Source organism: Scyliorhinus torazame, chromosome 7, assembly GCF_047496885.1.
Source record: "Scyliorhinus torazame isolate Kashiwa2021f chromosome 7, sScyTor2.1, whole genome shotgun sequence".
Taxonomy (NCBI): Eukaryota; Metazoa; Chordata; class Chondrichthyes; order Carcharhiniformes; family Scyliorhinidae; genus Scyliorhinus; species Scyliorhinus torazame.
The window spans coordinates 217,433,608-217,458,427 of NC_092713.1; the positions used below are offsets into that span (position 1 = coordinate 217,433,608).

Consider the following 24,820-nt stretch of genomic DNA (forward strand, 5'->3'; position numbering starts at 1 on the left):
CATGAAAGTTCCACACCATTCCATGTCGAAATACTTCAAGATGAAGTGACTGTCATGTTACCTCTCGGGGCAGAATGTATCGACAAACTACATAATCCAGTACAGTATATGGTTTATAAGACTGTTATGTTTTGGGATGGGATGATGTGACCTGAATTCTGCTCAACAAGCAGCCCAGGGCAGTTAAAGATCAAAGCGAGGCCCAGATTGTGTTATTGGGGCGACGGTGCAAGTGTTCACAGTTTGAGACAATGGCAGCAATCTCAGTTCAGAGCTCAGTCTTGCAAAATCCCAGGGAGGTATTGAAAGTATTGGCTTATAACCAGTTGTACTGCAAACTGTTTATTTACTTCTTAAGATGAAAAAGTGTTGCAGTTAATAGCTAAATCATTTCTACCTGGATGCAAAGTTAATGAGTTTCATGTTGCCATGGGGAGGAATACAGAGGCTGTTATTTTTGAGATCAGATTACAGGCTTCCCTATATCTCAGACAATCAGCAGTTTCATGATGAGATCATTCTTGGTTTTGCAAACTAGCACAGCAAGATGTGGGAGATCTACGGTCTTTAGTCAAAGAGACACATCGTGAAGCCATCTAAGGATTCCAGATTTGTTCTGGCATGGCTAGAGGTAGTTGTTTTAGGAGACTCTCAGAAAACTAAAGGAAGTGCCTGGAGGCGGGCACTTGGAGTTACTTCTTGACGAAACAGGTAAATGCAAATCTATTAGAAGTTGGGAGCAACGTGGACCGTTTGGCACAAAGACAGTAATTCCGTGGAGTTCACGATGTATGATAAATATGAGAGGAGTGCCTTGCCATAGTTTAAAGTAGAAGTTGCCCTTAAAAATAGTGTTTAGTTAGTTCAGATACATGTTTGCAGGATGGTCATGACTGGGAGTTAAATATCATGGGGTATCAGACAGGAAGTTAAGGGAGGTGGTGTAGCACTGATATTGAAGGATGCAATCACGGCGGTAGTGACAGGTGATATAGGTTCTATGGAGAAAAAGGTTGAATCCATTTGGCTGGAAATTAGAAATAGTAAGGAGAAGAGGTCACTGATAGGCGGAGTCTATAGGCCACCAAATAATAATACGACGGTGGGATGGGCAGTAAACAAAGAAATAACTGATGTAAAAATGGTATGGCAATTATCATGGAGAATGTTAATCTATGTGTCGATTGGTCAAACTAGGTCAGTCAGGGCAGCCTTGAGGAGCTCATAAAATGTATCAGTGATAGTTTCCTCGAACAGTATGTAATGGAACCTACGAGTGAGCAAGCTATCCTCGATCTGGTCCTGTGTAATGAGACAGGAATGATTAATGATCTCAGTTAGGGATCCTCTCGGAAGGAGTGATCATAATATTGGTTGAATTTTAAAATACAGATGGAGTGTGAGAAGGTAAAATCCAAAACCAGTGTCTTGTGCTTGAACAAAGGAGACTACAATGGGATGAGGGAGGAGCTGGCTAGGGTAGATTGCGAGCAAAGACTTTGTGGTGGGACAATTGAGGACAGTGAAGGACTTTCAAAGAGATTTTTCAGTGCACAGGAAAAGTATATTTCAGTGCAAAGGAAAGACTGTAGGAAAAGGGAATCAGCCATCGATAATAAGGAAATAAAGGAGGGTATCAAATTGAAAGAAAATGCATACAAAGTGGCAACGGTTAGTGGGGAACTTGAGGATTGGGAAATCTTTAAAGGTCAACAGAAAGCCACGAAAAAGCTATAAAGTAAAGCAAGATAGATTATGAGAGTAAACTAGCTCAGAATATAGCAAAGGTTATGATGCAGCTGTGTAGGGTGCTGTTGAGGCTACACCTGGAGAACTGTGTACAGTTTTGGTCTCCTTACTTGAGAAAGGATGTACTGGCACTTGAGGGTATGCAGAGGAGATTCACTAGGTTGATTCCGGAGTTGAGAGGATTAGTTTATGAGGAGAGATTAAATAGATTGGGACTAAAAGCATTGGAATTTAGAAGAATGAGAGGGGGGTGGGGGGGGTGAAGAGAGAATCTTATAGAAATATATAAAATTATGATGGGAATATATAGAGTAGAAGCAGAGAAGTTGCTTCCACTGGCGGGTGAAACTGGAACTAGGGGGCATAGCTTCAAAATAAAGGGGAGCAGATTCAAGACTGAGTTGAAGAGGGACTTCTTCACCCGAAGGGCCGTGAATCTGTGGAATTCCCTGCCTGGTAAAGCAGTTGAGGCTACCTCGTTAAATGTTAACTGGTTTTAAGGCAAAGGTAGGTAGGTTTTTTTAAACAGTAAAGGAATAAAAGGTTACGGTGAGTGGGCAGGTAACTGGAGCTGAGTCCACAAAACGATCAGCCATGATCTTATTGAATGGTGGAGCAGGCTCAAGAGACCAGATGGCCTACTCCTGCTCCTAGTTCTTACGTCAATGTTTTTGGCTATTTTTACAGTAAAAATCTTAAAACGTGAAATTAGATTCTTCAGGGATCACAACACTACTATTTTTAATGTGATCATTTAATTATGCAAGCAAATAAATTCACCCAAAGGAGGGAAATATCTCCATTTCACAATTTGCTATGCCTACATTATTAACACAAAATATAACTTCATCGATTATCAATTTCAAATAGGATTCTGCATTGTGAAATAATTTGATCACCAGTCTAATCATTCAGCTCTTTATTATGGGAAAGATGTGCCCTAGTATAAACACTGGATCCAAACAGATTTAAATTTTAAAATGAACTTTATCTGACTCACATTGCCCATATATTCAGAAAGCAGGTCCTGTAAAGCCTGTCTCACTGCATTACACTCCGCCACGATTCGCTCACGACGATCATCACGTGTACAAGACGAATCTGCCATTAGTGCCGCCCCACTAATGATGCTCTCAAGTCTTTCTTCCAGAGATGGTCTGAAACGTTCCTCACTGAAGCTCAGGGGATCCACAATTATTTGTTTCTATTGGAGAAAAAAAAAATGTTTAGTAGAGCACTCTACCCTCACTTCAAATATCAGTTTATATACTCTGAAATCAAATCATGAATAACACAGATATGCATACAAGTTAGACAAAAAATGTGGTGCAGTTCTACAGCTACAGATTATTTTAAAAGCTCACGTTTTCCAGCTTGCATCTGAAGTGACAGAAGCACTGCCAGCCATCCTTTTCACAAAACCTGAAGTTCATAAAGTATTATCTCCCACTGCCCCAGTATAAGAATTCATCCTTGGCTGGTGCTGCTTTAGGCCATTAATTCATTTCAAGATTTTTCCCACAAATATATATTCGTGCATAGATTTTAAATGACCGCTCAAGTACTTTTGCAGCCTCAATATTGAGAAGGACATTCATCCATAGCATTAAAACTTTGAAAGTTCATACAATAAGAGGCACACATCTTATAGTAATGACATTTAATTAATTTGTCTAAACTCAATTAGCAAGATTTGTGCTTAGAGGCAAAAACATAAAACGATTTATCATAAATACATCCTTGAAAACAAATTAGATTTTCACTGAAATAATCTTGGTAACACAGCATTTCTGCAAATATGGAAGTGTAAAATTATATTATGATCCAGCTCTGAAGAGCTAAAGAATTTTTCAATTTCATTATTACCAAAAGTTTTCTTCCCCAGGTAAGATGAAAAAGACAGATTGTTCACAAGCTTCTCTGCCTGACCATATAGCAAATGGAATTTTCTCATACTTCCCTATCCTTTACTAGAGTCCCTGCACTAGAGTCCCTGCGTATGAGGAAGGCTAATACTAACTCAACTACACCAAATCAGTTCAATTGAAAGTCAGGCCAGCAACTCAAATTTCAAGGTTAGCACTTACCCACTTCCTCTACCGACCATTCTGAACTAAAACCTTCCTTTCGATATTTAAAAAAAAAAAAACTTCCAACAGCAATTGTCCCTTTTGTATTTAATACGCAAAGTGTAGAAATCAGGTAGTAATTTTTCAATAACTCGGGTTGAAACAGTTACATTTGTAGATCTTCAATGTACAAATACAAAAACAAATGTCATTAATTTGGTATAACTTGTATTCAGAATGTAATAAATTAAACTTAATGAGAGAGGTCCAACATTCAATGGGGAGAAAATGAAGTGCATTAAGTGGTAACACAATGAAAGTGGAGAAAGTATATAATTTTCAACATAACTGTTTCATATTAGTGATACAATTGATGTAATCATACCGTATGAAACACTTGCACTTAATTTATAAGTAATTAACCCCAATTCTGAATCCAATCCAGCACAAGGCTTGGTGTATTTTAAAACAGACATACATCCTGAGGTCAGATGACTCAAGGACTCGATTATCTTAATACAGTGAAATAATCCAGCACCATCTCCACTGCTGCCCTGAAGGAACATACAGAAACATTTTAGTGTATTTGAATGAAGAGATATAATCTGATGCAAAAGACATTTTATAGAACTAGTCCATCAAGTAACTTAACAAAAATTCAGAGACTCTTGTTAGATGTTTTAGTTGCTGTGATATGAAGAGTCTAAAGTTCTGTTCCTTTTTCACAAACACCCATTTATTTCATTCCAACAGCCTTTGCACAAAACTCTCACTATACATCACCTGCCAGAGGTCACCTGAAGCCCCTTTACATATCAGTGTCAATTAATGGAAACTTAACATAAATGAGACAACTAATTGCAATGTCTCTTAACTCATTACTGAACAACTCTCCCGCATTCACCTTGTGAGTTTAAATCAGTTTCTACCGGTTAAATTCTTACCAGTTCAGGGATCTCACCAAACCAAGTGCCTACAAAATTAGAAACTTTAAATTATATTGACAGCGTTGCTACAGCATTTATTATATTCAGGGGAAACCCCCAAAATGCATTACCTTGTGCATTTGTACCATACGTTCAGCACTGAATCGCACAGCCATCAACCATCACACCACAACCCCCCCCCCCCCCCCCCCCCCCCCACACACACACACACGCTACAGAGGTAAACTCCTTACCACAACACTTCTATCTACCTAAAAATGTCTCCTTAAGTTACGCATCGTGAACAATTAACTCCCTCTGCCCATTCCCTCAAAAAGAGCTTAGAATACTTTGTTCTTGCATGGTCTCACTTATAATTATCACATTTGGCTGGAGTAGCTGCAACAATGGTTTATTTTCCCACCTCTTCATACTCATCTCTGGTAGAATGCAAAGTTCCATTTTTCATTATTCTCCACTTCCTTATTTACCTGCTTCACCTAAAAGATCATGATTTTTAAAAAAGGGATCAATTTCCATGTATAGATCGATGACATTCTGCTCCACCTCCCTACCAAACCCCACTGCACAGTCAAGACCATCAGTTTAACACCAGGTTGTGGAAATGCAAAAACATCTTTAAATCAAGCGATGGGATAACTGAAAATGTCATTATTCACTTCTGAAAATCTTGCATATACACCTAATTCATCACCAAATGCTCAGTTAGGCTGTCATCGAATGTGTGCAACCTGTGGCTTGGCCCATTGATAGAAACCTCAAATCTCACTGCATCCATATCGCCTCCAAAGTTTATTTCTTAAACTCCACCTTAAATGATAGATTCCAGACCATCCAATAGTCCTCTTAAGGGCAGCACGGTAGCATTGTGGAAAGCACAATTGCTTCACAGCTCCAGGGTCCCAGGTTCGATTCCGGCTTGGGTCACTGTCTGTGTGGCGTCTGCACATTCTCTCCGTTTGTGCGTGGGTTTCCTCCGGGTGCTCCGGTTTCCGCCCACAGTCCAAAGATGTGCAGGTTAGGTGGATTGGCCATGCTAAATTGCCCTTAGTGTCCAAAAAGGTTAGGTGGGGTTACTGGGTTACAGGGATACGGTGGAGGTGTGGACCTTGGGTAGGGTGCTCTTTCCAAGAGCCAGTGCAGACTCGATGGGCCGAATGGCCTCCTTCTGCACTGTAAATTCTATGTCTATTCTATGTCTCTAGTCATATCCTGTTTCAGGCCAAGTCTCATCATCCAGCATGTCAGTAGTTGCTTCATAAGTCCAAAGATGTGCAGGTTAGGTGGATTGGCCATGATAAATTGCCCGTAGTGTCCAAAATTGCCCTTGGTGTTGGGTGGAGGTGTTGAGTTTGGGTGGGGTGCTCTTTCCAAGAGCCAGTGCAGACCCAATCGGCCGAATGGCCTCCTTCTGCACTATAAATTCAATGATAATCTATGATTAATCTAGGACAAAGGTTCGGCACAACATCGTGGGCCGAAGGGCCTGTTCTGTGCTGTATTTTCTATGTTCTATGTTCTATAATACCCAATACAGTAATTTAAAAATCGCATTGTTAGCGTAAAATCCCTCAATTGATTTATCCAACTTTATCGCTAATGTAATGGCTAGCCTAAGCTCCTGCATATCCAGCTTTGTGCTTTCTCTTCATCAGTGGCAAGGGTCTCAACTGCCTTAACCATAATATCAAATTGTTTTCCTAAAACCAATCACTTCGTCTCTCTTGGATATTAAAAAGCATCCTCAAAATTTAGCACTTAACCCACTTTTCGATTTCCTATTTTATTCCCATGTGTGAAATATATTTTCCATTTTAAAGGCAGAACAGACTTGCAAGTTTCTGTCTCGCTTCTGTTTCCTCCTCCACAAAAGCTCAGATACTTAAGACATCTTTTGTTATATTGATCACCGAGATGTTAGCATTATATTTCACATGTCAACAGTTATAAATTCCTGATAATAAATCATACAAGCCCCATCAAGTTAATCTTGTGCTCTTGTCTGACCTCAACTCACTATCAAAATTATCCTTTAAAAATAGTCACAATCATCAAATTTATGCATCAATGGGCAAATTTCCAAAGCTGCAAAGATAAAATTTTAAAGTATTATTGGGAATACATTATAGTATCAGTGTTAGAGGTTCGTCATCGGGTCATCTCAAGTTTTAGTGCATCATTGGCCTTTTAGATTTGCATTTACATTTACCTTATTTTTTCCCAAATGATGCATGTCATGAAAACGTGGCAGAGCAAAATCGTGGTGTATTATGTGAATAAAAGAACATATTGGAAGTGTAAAGACTCCCTGAACAATTCTCATTAAGGAAGAAAACAAGTATTAAAACACTTCTAAATAATAATAGCTTCATTGATAATTTGGAGGCAGCTTTGCCAACACTTCGGGTTGGGGGCAGGGTCAAGGGAAATGCCGATTCGGGGGAACCACAGATTTGAGCCAGGGAGGTGGGATGGAAATTTTCGGAAATGGGAGGAGAAGGGGATTAAGACACTGAGGAATGTGTTTCTTAGGGGTCGGTTTGCAGGATTGAAGGAGCTGGAAGCGATGTATGAGCTAGAGCAGGGGGAAATGTTTAGATACTTGCAGGTTCGAGATTTTGCCAGAAAGGAGATACAGAACTTCCCGGAGGAGCCGGCCTCCACATTGCTGGAGGAGGTGCTGACGACAGGGGGACTGGAGAAGGGGTAGTGTCAGCGGTCTACGGAGCTATTTTGGAGGAGGAGAAGGCACCGCTGGAAGGGATCAAAGCAAAGTGGGAGGAAGAGTTGGGAGAGGATATAGAGGAGGGGTTCTGGTGTGAGGTGATCCGGAGAGTGAATGCCTCCACCTCGTGCGCGAGGCTGGGGCTGATACAGCCGAAGGTGGTATACAGAGCACACCTCACGAGGGAGAGGATGAGCCGATTCTTTGAAGGAGTAGAAGATGTGTGTGAACGTTGCGGGGGGGCCCCTGCTAACCACGTTCATATGTTTTGGTCCCCTGTGCCGTGGCAGGGGGGGGGGGGGGGGGGGAGAAAGAGAGAGAATCTGTTGGAATTCTTGACTATTGAGAAGGTATGAACTGAGGGGAAGGATGGAGGGGTTCTACAATTCATGGGCATTATTCATTATGCACTTTCAAGAACTGGATAACACCGAACATTAGTTGGGGGTGGGAGGGTGGCAGTGGGTGTTAATGGTGGCCATGGGTGATTCCTGATTCCTTTTTGTCAGTTGTTTATGTGAGCATGTGGGCGAATGTTTTGGGTTTGGTGAGAGGATAGGATCGTAGTTAACGATATGGGGATTGACATATTTGTTACTAATTATTGATTATTACTGATTATTGTTTATTGTTGGTGGGTGTAAATTTGGGAGAAAATGCGAAAAAGGAGAATAAAGAAATATATTTTTTAAAACACTTCTAAATATCTTTGCAGCTTTGGAAATTTGCTCATTATATAAAGTTGATATTTTTGATTAAAGGATGATTCGGATAGTGAGTGGAGATCAGAAAGGAACAATGGGTTATGCTAGTAGGGTATTTATAACTCTTGGCCTGTAAAATGTAATGCTAACATCTCAGTAATCAATACAACAAAAGATGCATCTAAGCTTATGAGGAGGAGAAAACAGGAGGCAAACACTTGAACGCCTGTTGTGCCTGTAACATGAAAAACATATCTTCAAAGTGCTTCACAGATGGAAATAAAATGGGTATTAATAGATGGCAATATGTATGGTTATGTTGGTACATTTTGAGGATGCTCTTTAAAGTCCAGAGATGAGGTGATGGTTTTTAGGAAAAAAAAAAAACTTTACTTTCAACATATTGGAAACGTGTAGAATTCAGCAGTTCTGTTTCTGCAGTTGCTTGGATTTTCCCTTTTCTCCTGCTTCCCAGGGTCCTTGCACAACATTCAATAACTGAACTTCTTAGCTCTTGCTGTTATATCATGTGTGATCTGCCAGAAGACAGGTCCTTGACTCACTATCGGCTGATGCTTCATCCTGAGCTATTTTCTTGGTAGCTTTTCTTTTGCCATTGCCTTCCACTCTCCGAGGAAAGACGAAGGGGCAGATCCCAAATCTGCCTCACCTTGAACAAATTAGTGCTATTCTGAATAATGTTACCACACCCTGGGCTAGTGCACGGTCAATTCCAGCCCCATGTGCCCCGGAATCCTAACACAGTGAATTAACCAATAATTCTTATAAAAATACCCGAAGGCTTTGGCTTTTGGCTGCCCAATAATTAGTCATCAGGTTTGTAAATGTAAACACAATTGCTGTTAATCTATAACAGGGACAATGAAATATGCAGCAACGACAAGCTAATACCCACTTTAACTGCTTCCATCCTCTACCCACATAAGACAGACAAACACAGAGGGGTGGAAAGGGTAAAACAAATAAGGATGAAGGTCAAAAGATAAGCGTCTTTGCGTCAGATGTTTTTTTTTGGCATACTTTCTTCACAGCAAGCTTCCTGTGTCCGGTTACAACCTGTAATGATCTTCTTTGTAGATTCGTTCATTCAGGGTCTATGTGGTTTGGAAAATGCAGCACTCAGGAGGCAACAGACTTTCTGGAGAGACACCGGATTGCCTTTCAAACTTTGCTTTCAGTTCAAGATTTGCATTCAGGCCTCACCTTTGTGGAGAGAGTGTTGGTCGGTTCTGGACTTTGTTTGCACAGCCTGTAATGATTCTCCTGTACATAGATTCATTCAGGTGCTCACTTCCAGTTCAGAAACACAGCCTTTCTGGAGGAGAGGATAGCAGACCTTCCTTGGGGCTGCCAGGAGTCAAACTGAAATCAAAATTAAACCTCAGGACTCTGAAAACATCCCAGTGAATTTGGATCCAATCATTAGCGGTTACCGGGGAGAGCACAACCTTTTGGGCCAATCCATTGGCCACCAGCCAATCAATCAGACCGAGACCCCATCCATCCCTTGTCTGCAGTTTAAACCAGCAGAGCCTTTTGGTTTCTTCTGTTCGAATTAAAAGGTACAGGCTGCTTGCCTTAAAGTGAGATGCCCATTAATCACTCATGGATGAAAAAAAAGTTACGGCAAACTTAAAAGGGGAAATAAGCGAATAAGCAGGAAGGATCCTTACAATAACACACTAGCCATCTAGTGCTAACCAGCCCCCTAGTTCTTGCTATACCATACGCTATTTCCCAAAGTAAGTGTTCCGACATACAATTTAGTCTCAGGTCTATCAGTGTAGCTCTTGGACTGATTTGACAGAAAAATATTTTTGCAAATGATGGGCAGCAACGTTCCACCATAATTGCTGTTCACCATTCACAAACGATCTCGACTTAAGTATTCAAAAATATGTGGATGATACCAAAATTGGAGTGGAGGTTAATATGGGTTATTCCATATTTGGAGTTTTGGGCAGCACGGTAGCATTGTGGTTAGCACAATTGCTTCACAGCTCCAGGGTCCCAGGTTAGATTCCCAGCTTGGGTCACTGTCTGTGCGGAGTCTGCACGTTCTCCCCGTGTGTGCGTGGGTTTCCTCCGGGTGCTCCGGTTTCCTCCCACAGTCCAAAGATGTGCAGGTTAGGTGGATTGGCTATGCTAAATTGCCCTTAGTGTCCAAAATTGCCCTTAGTGTTGGGTGGGGTTACTGGGTTATGGGGATAGGGTGGAGGTGTGGGCTTGGGTAGGGTGCTCTTTCCAAGAGCCGGTGCAGACTCGATGGGCCAAATGGCCTCCTTCTGCACTGTAAATTCTATGATTGTGCCAAAATGTAGGAAAGCATCAGTAAACTTGCAGAAGGTACATATAATTTGCAAATTACAATATAGATAAGAACGGGAGGAAGAATAAGGCCACCATTCCTGGGAAAATAAATGTCTTAATGCGGTAAAACAATAAATCAATCTGGGGAAATGGATACAAAAATAAGCGGCAGTGATGCAGTTTAGTAAGGCCACAAGAAATGCAAACAAATATCAAGAATAGAAAAAGAGCAGCAATGTTAAACTTGTATAGAATTTTGGATCAACATCTGCCATTTCTTTGTTTTCCCATTATAAATTCCCCGACACACTCTCTCCAGACAACACTTGCTTTAATTACTCGTTTCCCATTTAAATATTTGTAGAAACTCCATCTCTTTTTTAATTCATGGAGTTAGCTTTCTCTCCTATTCTACTTTATATTTTAGTCATTCTTTGCTGGTTCTTAAAATCTGTCCAATCTTCTGACCTATCTTCGTCAAATTGTACAGTGTTCTCTACAATTTGAAACTATTCTTAACTTCTTTATTTAGCAATGGATTGATGCACCCTTACCAAAAGAATCCTTCTCACTAGGATAAATCTTTGCTTATAATTATTAAATACCTCCTTAACTGTCTGCCACAGCATCTTTACTGTACTATATTTTAAACTAAACATCATACTTTAGGATGTGAAAACATTGGAAAAGGTACAGAAAAGATTTACGAGAATAGCTGCAGGAATGAGAGACTTCAGTTACAGATGGATTAGAGAAGCCGAGGTTGTTCTCCTCAGAAGGTTGAGAAGGGGCTTGATAGAATTTTAATAGAAATAGGCAAGAACATTGCAGATCCTCCAACTGCAATCTTCCATTACTCTCTTGATTTGGAACTATTCCTTCAGTTTGGAAAATTACATGTGCCAGTTCTCCACTACTTAAGCAAGTCGAGAGAGAAACCAGGTAATTATAGACCATTAAGCCTAATAACTGCTACCAGGGAATTACTAGAGTCTAGAACATAATTGTATTTCAAGGAACAGCCAGAAGGCTGAATTTCAGTATAACTTGCAAAAAGGTGACAAAGTCGCACAGTGGTTAGCACTGTTGCTTCAAAGCACCAGAGACCCGGTTTGGGTCACTGTCTCTGCGGAGTCTGCACGTTCTCCCAGTGTCTGCGTGGCTTCCCTCTGGGTGCTCTGGTTTCCTCCCACAAGTTCCAAAAGACTAGAAGGTGACCAAACATGTGGATGAGGGTAAAGCAGTTGATGTGGTGTATATGGATTTCAGTAAAGCGTTTGATAAGGTTCCCCACGGTAGGCTACTGCAGAAAATACGGAAGCATGGGATTCAGGGAGATTTAGCAGTTTGGATCAGAAATTGGCTAGCTGGAAGAAGACAAAGGGTGATGGTTGATGGGAAGTGTTCAGACTGGAGTCCAGTTACTAGTGGTGTACCACAAGGATCTGTTTTGGGGCCGCTGCTGTTTGTCATTTTTATAAATGACCTGGAGGAGGGCGTAGAAGGATGGGTGAGTAAATTTGCAGATGACACTAAAGTCAGTGGAGTTGTGGACAGTGCGGAAGGATGTTACAAGTTACAGAGGGACATAGATAAGCTGCAGTGCTGGGCTGAGAGGTGGCAAATGGAGTTTAATGCAGAAAAGTGTGAGGTGATTCATTTTGGAAGGAATAACAGGAAGAAAGAGTACTGGGCTAATGGTAAGATTCTTGGCAGTGTGGATGAGCAGAGAGATCTCGGTGTCCATGTACATAGATCCCTGAAAGTTGCCACTCGGGTTGAGAGCGTTGTTAAGAAGGCGTACGGTGTGTTAGCTTTTATTGGTAGAGGGATTGAGTTTCGGAGCCATGAGTTCATGTTGCAGCTGTACAAAACTCTGATGCGGCCGCATTTGGAGTATTGCGTGCAATTCTGGTCGCCGCATTATAGAAAGGATGTGGAAGCATTGGAAAGGGTGCAGAGGAGATTTACCAGAATGTTGCCTGGTATGGAGGGAAGATCTTATGAGGAAAGGCTGAGGGACTTGAGGCGCTTTTCGTTAGAGAGAAGAAGGTTAAGAGGTGACTTAATTGAGGCATACAAGATGATCAGAGGATTGGATAGGGTGGACAGTGAGAGCCTTTTTCCTCGGATGGTGATGTCTAGCACGAGGGGACATAGCTTTAAATTGAGGGGAGATAGGTATAGGACAGATGTCAGAGGTAGGTTCTTTACTCAGAGAGTAGTAAGGGTGTGGAATGCCCTGCCTGCAACAGTAGTGGACTCGCCAACACTAAGGGTATCCAAATGGTCATTGGATAGACATATGGACGATAAGGGAATAGTGTAGATGGGCTTTAGAGTGGTTTCACAGGTCGGCGCAAAATCGAGGGCCGAAGGACCTGTACTGCGCTGTAATGTTCTATTCTGAATTCTCCTTCAATGTACCAGAACAGTCGCCAGAGTGTGGCGACGAGGGGATTTTCACAATAACTTAATTGCAGTGTTAATGCAAGCCTACTTGTGACACTAATAAAGACTATGAGTTTATCTAAAAATTTACAGACTAATCAAGTTAAAAACATACAAATATACAATCATGTGGTTACATAATAGACAAAATAAGCAGGCAAGAGGAAAGTTGTGGATGGGATATTAAAAGAATGGTAATGTTGAATTAAAATTATCTTAAATCTACAAAGCAATACATAATTTATATATTGCAGGCACTGAAGTACATACACATTTCATCATTTAAGTACTTCATTGAGGACCTGAACCACGATAAGGAATAGGGCTGCATTGGTACCTTTCAATTTTACATCTTACAGGGTTCAACTTAGCCGATCCTCTGAGTTTCCTGGATTGCTCTGGGCATGATGGTGGTAACCAGTTGCATAACAAATTTTCTGAATTAAGTGCAAATTTTAACTTAAGGGTTACGGATAGAGTGGCTTAACATCTTGAAAATCTTCAGTTCATCAGGGAGGCAGCATGTATTTGTGAAAGGTTTGCATGCCCAATGAATTTTTTGAAAGGTGATTAAGACAGTGGACAGGGGTCTATAGATATTATTCATATAGGCTTCCTGAAAGCATCTGTTAAAGTGTCTCACTAGAGAGTTAGCTATAGTTGTTGAAGCTCATAGAACCGAAAACAGATTATTGAGCTGGTTAGGAAATTGGTCAAGCGACAAGACACAGTATGGATAACGGGCAGGTAGTCCTACTGGGAGGGTGCGACTATTGGCATCATGCAAGAATCTGTGTTGCGTACTCAATTATTCACTGCATTCATTAACAAATTAGATTATAAAAAGCCGCATGCCCAAATTTGCCAATGACGCAAAAATAGACAGCAGCAGCCTAGATAGAAGAATAGAATGGGCAGAATTGTATCAAATGAATTTCAATGCAGGCAAACGTGAGGCAGTCCATGGTTGACCTAAAAAGATAAATGGATAATTTTTTAAATGGTGAAAGGTTAGAAACACTGAGGGTCCAGGTATACAGATTATTAGAAAATATAAGGTTAATGGAATGCTGACCTTTATACCTAGAGGGCGAGAATACATGGGGTAGAATTCATGTTACTGCTATGTAGAAGCCCTGCTCATACCACATCTAAGTACTATGAGCAATTCTGGGCAGTATTCTTTCAGATACATTGGCCTTGTAGGGATTTAGCAGAGATTTACCAGAGTGATGCCTAGACTCCAAGAGCTAAATTACGAGAGACTACACAAATCGGGCTATATTCCCTGGAATTGAGGGTTATGGGATGATTTGATTAAAGTTTTCAACATAATACAGGGAACAGAAAAGGTAATAAGAAAGCAAGAGTAGGCCATTTAGCCCCTTGAATCTGCTACAGCACTCGAAGATCATGGCTGATCAAATTGTGGCTTAACTCCACTTTCTTGCCTGTACCCCCAAAAGAATCTTGTTGATCAAGAATTTGTCTAACTCAGTCTTGAATACATTCAATAACCCAGCCTCTGCTGTTTGTTGGGGGAAGAGGATTCCAAACACTTAACCTTCAAATATGGGGCAAATGCAGATAAATGGAATTAACTACAGATCAATAATTTCACATTAAATGAGGGCTAGGTTCAAAGTGCTAAATTATCTCCTATGTTACAGGTTCAGTAATTTCTAACTGATTATCTAGTCCAGGGTGACTTCAACAATGCATCCAATGGGGAAGGACAGAATCATTGAGAGCATTTTCTCAATTTCCACTTCTAACCATGCATGCATGGACTCATGAGGTTGCTCTAAGTTTCAGAAGAGGAATGACAGCAAAAGCGTTGCTTTCATTACTACCGCAATATCGGGGCCAATCTGCCTCAATTTCAGGCTTCCTCTGACAAGCACGGTGAAAAGCTTAAACTATATGAGAACCAAAATCTGAACAAGGAGGATATGCAAGTTAAAGAAAGTAACTTTACACTAACAAATATAGGGAGGTCAGTGCTGAACATCACTGCTTTGAACCAGAAACTCCGGATTCAAGTCCCGTTTCAGGACTTGTGGGCATGGAAGGAACATTCATGATGCGGTTAAAACAAGTTGATAATTACCCTGCTAGTCTTTCCAAAGCTTCCCCACGATTTCCCAAAGGAAAACACGTGTGAAAATCCAAAACAAACAGAACCAGCAAGTTTATAGCATTTTCAAGAATGCACATGTTGAAAATCTGAAATATAAACTGAAGATGCTGGAAATACTCAGCAGGCCAGCATGCATCCGTGGCGGAATGATTAAAGGTGTATCTCTCTCCACAGATGCATCTCAGCCTGCTGGGGATTTCCAGCAGCTTCTCTTCACATTTTTAAAATTTAGAAATGAATTAAGGCAAATACTGCATCCAATTGAAGTACTAGCCTAAAAGAAAGGTGGCACAGTCTTCCTGCTTGTTCAATTGTACCACTTGTCCCAAACTTTCATCTTTAGTGCATATCAATTTGGACTTGGATCCTAACCTCCATCTCTATGGCACTAACCTGCAACATTGTGCTTATTCCCCACATGGCACTGCACGAGTCAGGCATTGCGTGTCAGTAGCTATAAAAGGATTTGTTTGATGCAGTGTAGCCCCTGATAGCATTTGCACATAGCCCACAAGTGCTCTGTTTCTGCTTTTGTAAATATGTCTGTGCACGGACATGACACACTTGATCAGAGCCACAAATTTGGCGAGGGCTAGACAATCACAGCAAACTTGCATCTTTCCTTGAATTATGTCAAATGTTTTGGGACTGGGAACCTCATACATGACTTAAACCCCCATGGGTAGGCCATGACTACACTATTAGTCACAGTTAAAACCCATACACAAAAAGACAGAACTCCACATATACAAAGAAATGCCTATATTAAAAACAAAACAGACCCAGAAAAAAATATTGAAGCCTTGCCATCCTTCATCCTTCCCCAATTTAGAAAACTGATTTATTCAGCCTCAACACTTGAAAATGTTCAAATCTAGATAACTAGTAAAGGTTGCTCCCTGATTTATCAAAGTCTACTAAGCCTGAAGCTAAGTCAATTATGAGAATCAGCAAGAGGAAAGACGAAAAGAACCAGTAGGGGCTTTGCTGGTTACATGAAGGTAGTTTGCAAGATCTGGCCTGCAGCCTAAGCATTAGCCGACATAGTTTGCAATCACGTCACTCCACCTGTTTCTGAACCACCCTAATTACAATATTTTCTAGTTTTGATTTGAGCTCCAGTGTTCATTGACCATCAAGAATAAAGTAACCAAGTTCATATAATCATGTGCATGTCATACAAAACGTTTAGCGGAACTACATACAATATCAAAATGATTTACTTAATTTTGAAGAATAGTATCTACTTCAAATGTCAAAGTTTATCGGAAATACTCACATCAAAGCGATTCAAAGCATCCGCCAGTTCACCAGCACTACTTTGCTGACTAAGGGCGACATCCTCTGATGTAGTTGCCTGAGCTGCATTTGAAATGCCGGTAACTGCCTGCGTCAATTGCTTATAGATCAAATCTCGGTTGGCTTTGTAAGCAGCCACATCTGGGTGCTGGAGACAAGCTTGTGAAGCAGTGTAGAGCAAGGGGATATTCTTTTGTAGAACTCCTCGTGCTGCAGCCATTTGATCTCTATGGTGAATATCCTTCAATTCCTTCAAAAGAAATACCATACCACATTACACCAAGATTTTAAATTATCTATAAATCTCAGCAGCGACAAATCATACTCTTGTTGCATTTTTATTCTAGATACCCCCCTTAAATTTTCCACAGGAGTCATTCAAATTCTTGTAACTTGGTTGGAACTGCATACCATCCAAAAACTAGCATTAAATATTGTTTCAGTATATCCCAACCATAGCCACATTACACTAAAATTCTTCACTTTGGTGAATTAGCCTTCTTTGTTACCTGCCTCCTATTAAATAGTTCTCATTAAACTGAGCATCTAAAGAAAACAATTTTAAAACAACCCAAGAACTGCTTTTAAAAAATGCAGTTTGTCCAAGTGAATGAAGCATGGATAGATTGTTAAATGTCCTGAAAAGGTTTTAGATGGATTACCAACAACTGCATTCATACAGCATTTTAATAAAGAAAAGCACATCTAGGTGCATGCTTTAAATTACCAGTCAAGCCAAGAGACTTCTAAATATATTTTTCCTAAAACACAGATTATTGCATCTCATCTATAACCAACTATTGCTGCCTCTTAGTGTTACCAAAACACTCTGCGTATAGTTTGGCAACATCCTCTCTTCTGGACTGCATATATGAAAAAGATCTTCACCATTTCCATGTCTGTGATCATACAAGTAAGTTTTGAATACCTGCTGTCTTTTGGCTGCCATAAGGTTCAGTTTGTCCACTTCAGGTTTCAATGCCTTAAATTGTATTCCAAGCTCTTGCTCATTGTTGGCATTCCTCACTTTTACAAGGGTTTCTTCAACCTAGAAAAGAGTGAAACTGATTGTGTGTACATTCACAAAAATTAAATGCATAATACAAGAGTACAAAAATTTCTAGGCCAGCAATTTAGGCAAATGGAGTTGGTGATCATGCTCACGAGTCTATTGTAAATGGCAGCTCACTCGCAACTACTTATCTGTTCTTGGGAATCCTCCTGTCAATCAGGCCTCATGCAGCATAACGATATCTCTCATTCCTAGCCTCACTCTATTTGCCTGATGTGGCTCAATGAATTGAACAGTTAACATGGATTTTTTTTAAAAATCACATGTAGGGCAGCACAGTGGTTAGCACTGCTGCCTCGCGACGGCGAGGTCCCGCGTTCGATCCCCGCCCCATGTCACTGTCCGTGTGGAGTTTGCATATTCTCCCCCATAACTGTCATACCCCCACAACCCAAAGACGTGCAGGTTAGGGGGATTGGCCATATCTTTTTATTAAAACAGTAAAAAAAAATGTACAAGGCCAAATGGTACAAACACAAATATTGTGATGGAGAAACAGAGTACCCTCCCCTCAGTTCCAACGTACGGAGGAGGGGGGGGGGGGGGGAGATACTCTGATTATTAAAATTGTTTGCAACACAGTTGCACTAAAAAACAAACGGTACAAGCATTAAACTTTGCGCTGGAGAAACCGGATACCCTCGCCTCTGTACCAACAGAAAGGAGAGGAGGGGGGATGGTGGGGAGAGGGGGGAAAAGGAGGATAGTGGGGAGGGAGGGAGTCGGGGTGTTGGTGGAGGGGGGGGGGGGGGGGGGAAAATCGGACACTGCGTGAACTATCTACAGAGGCAGAAAAACAAAAGAACCTTCAATTCTGTTGTGCCAGATGCTGGGAGTCCCCCAGAGGGGATGAGAGGCAACACAGTGTCAGGCATGAGTGAGCCCTGCACCCCACTGCAGAGAGCCTCATGAGCACCATCAGCTCCCGACACTGGACGCTGACAACCTTCGGACAGTCACCCTTCGGGCCCGAATCCTCCACCACTGAGTGCGGCGGGCGACACAGGCTCACCAACCAACCCAGGGCCTGCCTTTTCATTACCCCCTTTTTTAAAAAATCCAATTAAGTAAAAAAAAAAAATCACATGCCAGCAGTGAGGAGAGTCAGTTACTAACGGGCACTACCCAAGTGGCGGTGCTTTTAGCTGGATGGTTGGATGAAGGGGGTGCTCTTGTACTATGTGGTGTGCAAATTAAAGGGAAATGGCAACAGCAGAAATATCACTTGACACAAGGTCCTTGTTCACGGAGAGCCATGATTGCAGAAATATGCTGCAATTTTCCTCCACGGTGTGACTTAGAAAATGCATTCTCTCCCACACACCTTATTACAGGACATTGAGTTCAACAGGTAGAAGGAACTGCAGGTAGAAGGAACTGAGGCATGTGTCGTGTTGGGTGTTCCGATACACAAACGAACCAACACAGTTGTAGTTGGTACAACTCTGTTTTATTATTCTGTACAATAATAACTATTAACTTCTGGCTGTGGTTCGTACTTCACCAGTTAACCTGTGGACCCAGCCCTAGCACTATCTTAGAGAGGAACTCAGCACATGGTGTATGTCTGAGTGGCATGCTGTGAGCTCTGTGCTCTGAGCTATCTCCTGGTAGAATGAGCAGGAACTGTGGTGTTCCCTGTTTTATAGTGCGTGCGCTCTCACTGGTGATTGGCTGTGATGTTGTGTGTGTGTTGATTGGTCCATCTACCTGTCCATCAGTGTGTGTGTGTGTGTGTATGTGTGTGTGTGATTGCACCATGATATGTTAGTATGGATATCATGACAGCATGGGACTAAGTTCTTGCAACTAAAGCTATAATATTTATATCCACGTGGAAGCATCTCAGGTTTTTGGTGATTGTGGGAGGTGACCCAAAATGGCATCATGTTGTTTCCTTCTCTTCCCCTCCATTGTTTACCAGCTATGCAACTAAAGTAAAGTTGAAACATAAAATGCATTTTTTGAAAGTGGAAAGTAGTATAATATTAGATTGACAAAGGGAATTCAATAACGTCCATAAGTTGACAATACAAATTCCTTACATCTAATGTCAATAATTTCCCAATAAAACCAACAAAGCCACATAGAAAACCATAACTGTATATTACAATAAACTCACTTCTGAAACTTATGGCTAAAAAAACACTCGTCTGGGGTGGCATGGTGGTGGTGCAGTGGTTAGTACTGCTGCCCAACGGCGGCGAGGACCCTGGTTCGATCCTGGCCGCCCGGGTCACTATGTGTGTGGAGTTTGCACTTTCTCCCCGTGTCTGCGTGGGTCACCCCCTCAACCAAGATGTGCAGGGTAGGTGGATTGCACCTTAATTGGAAAAAATGAATTGGGTACTCGAAAAAATATATTTTTAAATTTAAAAAAAGCCTACAGTCAAAACCGTTTCACCATAATCAGTACAACAAAGGCTCAGTCAACCAAATGTATGGTGTAATTCATTATCAAAGTTGTTTTACTTCAAACAAATAATTCTTCCAAAATTAATTAGCTCATTTCATTGCAAAAGATGATGGTCTGTGAAATAAGGCAATAAAGTCCATTGAAAGTACAGAATATCTGTTTGCTCAAGCTTTTAGTTCTTGTAGAATATGGGATTCAAATTACAGCCACACACTCTGGCCTGGATTTGAATCTAGGTCAGAGAATATAAAAGGCCTGTATCTAACCCCAAAGCACCACCAGTCCCTGAAGAGTATTATACAAAATACAAGTCTCCATGGACTGAGCCAGCTAGAAAGGAAGCACTTCTGCTGCAATGACCCTATTGAAAATCAGTGACTTTTTCCAATCATACATTGAAAGTGCAATCTTTAATGAAGCATGCTATATCCCCGAAATTTCCAGAACAATATTGTCCTACTGTTCCCAAGTGTCACATAGGAATAATAAATATTTCCCTGCTTTGTGAATAATTGTCTGCATAATTTGTTTTTCAAACAACAACGTATTTGAACACTGATCAGAAAAGTTCAAATTAAATGGGAACATGTTCAGTGCGGAACTTACTACTTTCAGTTGTACAAGCAGTTTGTAAACATCTGCCATGTCAGCCAAGATAAGAAGGCGAGTAACAGCAGACAGCAATGCTCGTGCGGCTCGAACCATATTGCCACGTTTCATAGCAGAACAAGGATCCTCTGCAAACTCTGATGAAGCACTTCTCATCATTTCACCTATATTAAAAGTTAAAAGGGAGAGTAAAGGAGGAAAATATCACAAATTTGCAAATTGGAATATTTTTACTTTATAGGTTAGAATTACACATCCACATTTTTAAAATAAAAAACAAATAACCAGAATAAAGTGAAATAGAATTCAAAGCTGGAATCGACCAGTTACACCAAAAAACATCTTCTCATTCATTTGTTTGAGCCGTGCTGTATGCAAATTAGTTGTTGTGTTTAAAAACAGTGATCACATTCAAACATAACCCATTGGTCTAAAAACATTTCAGGACGTTGCAAGGACACAAGAATTTGCATATAAATTGTTAAACATGGTACAATTGTCGTGTTAATAACACAAGAAATCAGATATATAGAAAAACACAACAAAAGCAACATCCAAAATATCCCCATCCACCCCTGACCCCACCAATCAACCCTGTCGTCGTCGTCGTTTCCCCCCCCCCCACCACCACCTTGCCCAAACAGCTGATGGTAATTAAGTGAGAGATAAATGGCTGCCACCTCAGGTAGAATCGCTCTACCGATCCCCTGACGGTGTACTTGACCTTTTCCAGGTATAAAAAGTTCATACGGTCACCCAACCAGCCTGAGGCACGAGGCGGAGCGGACGGCTCCATTCTAGCAGAACTCGCCTTCAGGCCATCAGTGAGGCAAAGGTGTGCGCATCCACCTTCACCCCCATCCACAGCCCTGGCAAGTCCAACACCCTGAAAATGGCCACCATTGGACAAGGCTCCAGATCAATGTTGAGAACCGCTGACACAGTGCTAAAGAAGGAAACCCAAAAGTTCACCAACTTTGGACAAGACCAGAACATGAGGGGAAGGTTGGCGGACCCACAAGAACATCGCTCTCACCTGTCCCCCACTCCATCAAAGAACCTGCTCATCTTACTTTTGCTTAGATGAGCTCGATGAAACACCTTGAGTTGGAGAAATCTGAGCCGTGCACAGGATGAGGTAGAATTTAACCTTCAGAACCCCCTTTCTGCACATCCTCATCTAAGATGGGTCCCAACTCCTCCTCCCATTTTGCCTTCAACTGATCAAGCAACGTAGATTCCAATGAGATGGTCCGCTCACAGATATTCAAGACCCTCCCCCCTCCAGTCCTTACCAACCGTAAGATTTCCTCCAGCAGGAAAGGGGGAAGACAGGGCAAACCCCATGAACTCAGTCACGCAGTAGAAAATATCAGAATAGGTTGTGTCCCTGCTAGTTGGAATTTTGCCGAGATCTCCTCAAATCTATAAACAGGTCTCTCAAGCACGTTAGCCCCTTCCCATGCCTTAAAAGCTGAATCCAAAGCTGATGGAACGAACGAACAAATGGTAACCATTTGGAGGAGACAGTAATGACATGGCACTTAGCTTGTAATGTTGTCTGAGGTGCCCACATATCTTCAAAGTGGAGATCACCACTCAGTTCGAGGTATATTTCGATGGAGAGTGGAAGTGGTGCCATTACTAGGGCCCAGAGGCTCGACCCTTTACGGGAACCTTGCCTCCATCCTCCTCCATATGGTGTCCGAGTCTCTGTACCACCCCAACACGTTATCTGCGTTGGCTGCTCAGTAATACAAGAGTAGTGATAGAACCCTCCAACTGTCTGCCCCTCTGGAGGTATATGTTGCGAATTCTCGGCGCCCTACTCATCCTACTTCCAGAAGGCAGTTGACAAGTTGCCGCAAAAAAGATTGATCCAAAAGGTTGGGAGTAGTACACTAAATTGGATTGGAGGATTGGCTGACTGACAGAAAGCTGAGGGTCGGGTTAAATGAGCCCTTCTCTGGCTGGCGCAAACTGTAGCTAGTAGGGTGCCACAGGGTTCAGTCCTCGGACCTAAACGGTTTACAATCTACATAAATGAGCTGCAAGCAGGGACAGAGTGTAACAAAATTTGGCAGATGTTGTTTAATGTGGATGAGTGTGAGGTTATCCATTTTAGCCAAAAAAAGTCAGGCAAGTTATCCAAATGGAAAATAGATTCAAAATGCATCTGGGCAGAGGTATCTGGGTATTTTTGTTCATGAATCGCAGAAAGTCTGTATGCAGGTAAAAATATAATAAGAAAGACAAGTGGAATGTTAGCGTTTATTGAAAAAGGTCTGGAGTATAAAAGTAGAGAAGTATTGTTGCAAATTTATAGGGTGTTGTTGAGACCACATCTGGAGTAGTGTGTCCAATTATAGTCACCTTATTTGAGGAAGGATGTGGTGGCATTGGAAGCAGTTCCACCTAACCTTCACATCTTTGGGGTGTGGGAGGAAACCCACGCAGACATGGGGAGAGGAGAACATGCAGACTCCACTCAGACAGTGACCCAAGCCAGGAATCGAACCTGGGGTCCTGGAGGTTTAATGTAACTGTGCTAACCACTGTGCTACCATGCTGCCCTCATACACAAAGTAGTTTATACCTAAAAATTGGATTAAACCATTGCTTCAGTCATCAATTAATCAAGTTTCATAAACAATATATAGATGGGCAATTTTTATGTTCTGAGACACAAAGGAAACCCAGTTATGAGCACAAATACTCAAAAGCACTGAAATGAATTGATAATAAATTTGCATTAAGTTATGGAATGGGGGTGGACTAGTTAAAAATAACCACACAAGAATATATGCTGGAATTGAAAGGCTGGAACTAAACTAAAAGCAAGACATTTAACTAGCATGCTGGTTTGCATGCCGTGCTAAAACTCAGTTGCATTTTGAAAATAATTTTTTGCAGTCTTTTTTTTCCTGTGAAAATGCAAGCTATTTTATAATAGTACATAATGTTATGATAATACAAGAAACTACCATGATGGTAGACCTTCCCACAGTGCAGTGATGGCACACAATTAAAATTTAATGTGTTTCCTTTGCAAAGTTGACTATTCAGGTGAAGCAGATGCAAGAATGGACATGCCGCAACACAAGAAACTTCTCGTGGTGTCAAAATACTTTCTTTAGCTGGAATTTAAAAAACAAATAGGAAAAAAAAAGATGACGAGCCAAAGGCTACTTCATCAGTGGACTGCTGAATGAAGGAAATGACTCAGCTGCAAATTCCACAAGGATTACCTTGCTTTTTATGGAAAACAAAAGACCTTCCCACTCCTGTACCAATTAACAGTAGCACTAACTGAAACATAATCTACAATATGACTCATTCAACATAACATAGTCCTGATGAAAGGTCAGCAACCAAGTGTTGCCAGAATTTTCTGTTTTATTTCACATTTCCAGGATCCGCAGGATTTTGTTTTTGCATGAAGATAGTCCCTTTCCCATTAGTATGGGGAACTGCATTTATTAAATTGTGTAGAACAAAGGACAGCTACATTATGAGAGCTGCCTTCTTTCTGGATGAGGCACTAAATCTAAGCCACATTTACCTAATCAGCACCAGTTAACAGCATTCATGACTATTAGTATTAGGAAACTTCTTTACCCAGAGAGAAAATCTGTAACTCGCTATCACCAGGTGTGGTTGAAGTAAATGGTGTTGATGCATTTAAGGGGCGACTATGAAGAGCATGAGAAGTAGCAGAATATATTGATAGATTTAGATCAGATAATCATACGAACTGGTGCCGAATAGGTAATTTAGATCTAGATTCTCTTCCAGCATTTAACAGCCCACCTACTGTCATCAGACTACATGTACACTTTCTCCTCTCCACCAAAAATAATTCTTCAGCACCCTCTGCAGGGAAGACAATTCTCCCGGTAGCCAATTAGGACCCCTCCCTTAATCAGCACGATTAAAATCCAGCTGCCTAAGTGAGCCTATGTGGAGTCATGCAAAGATTCAGTGAAAAGTTACTTAAAAAGGTTTCAGGATTTTAATTTGTTTTAAAACTTATGCAATTTCTGTATCGCACAAATTAAGCATTTTCTTGCCAGTTTCTGAAGCCAGGAAGATCACTTCTGTAAATAAATTTGTTTTGGTCTGAATAGTGTAATGTGTTCACTTTTTAAAAAATAAATGTTGGATTGGAAAGTATGGGATGGATATGGGCAATGATCTCCAGTGAGACCCACAAGTAGGGGGCAGCAAATGGTTAAAGTCATGTGGGTGAAGTATACACATGCAGACAGGGGGATGTGGGACACAAAATAGTCCCAGAGTGTGTACTTG

General features: G+C 41.2%; 1 protein-coding gene and 1 long non-coding RNA gene across 2 annotated transcripts in view; one reads left to right on the forward strand and one right to left on the reverse strand.

The window, feature by feature from the left end:
- The window catches only part of ctnna1 (catenin (cadherin-associated protein), alpha 1), a 199,192-nt gene that overhangs the window by 122,385 nt on the left and 51,987 nt on the right, over positions 1-24,820 (reverse strand). The window contains exons 4-7 of the mRNA XM_072512062.1: positions 20,510-20,676; positions 17,344-17,463; positions 16,396-16,665; positions 2,750-2,953 (exon numbers count right to left, since the gene is read on the reverse strand). Of these exons, the coding sequence (XP_072368163.1) occupies positions 2,750-2,953; positions 16,396-16,665; positions 17,344-17,463; positions 20,510-20,676 (761 nt within the window). The remainder of the gene's footprint in view (positions 1-2,749; positions 2,954-16,395; positions 16,666-17,343; positions 17,464-20,509; positions 20,677-24,820) is intronic.
- LOC140426836 (uncharacterized) lies at positions 536-23,937 on the forward strand. The gene is made up of 3 exons (XR_011948304.1): positions 536-711; positions 17,188-17,328; positions 23,567-23,937. It is a non-coding gene; the product is annotated as an uncharacterized lncRNA (long non-coding RNA).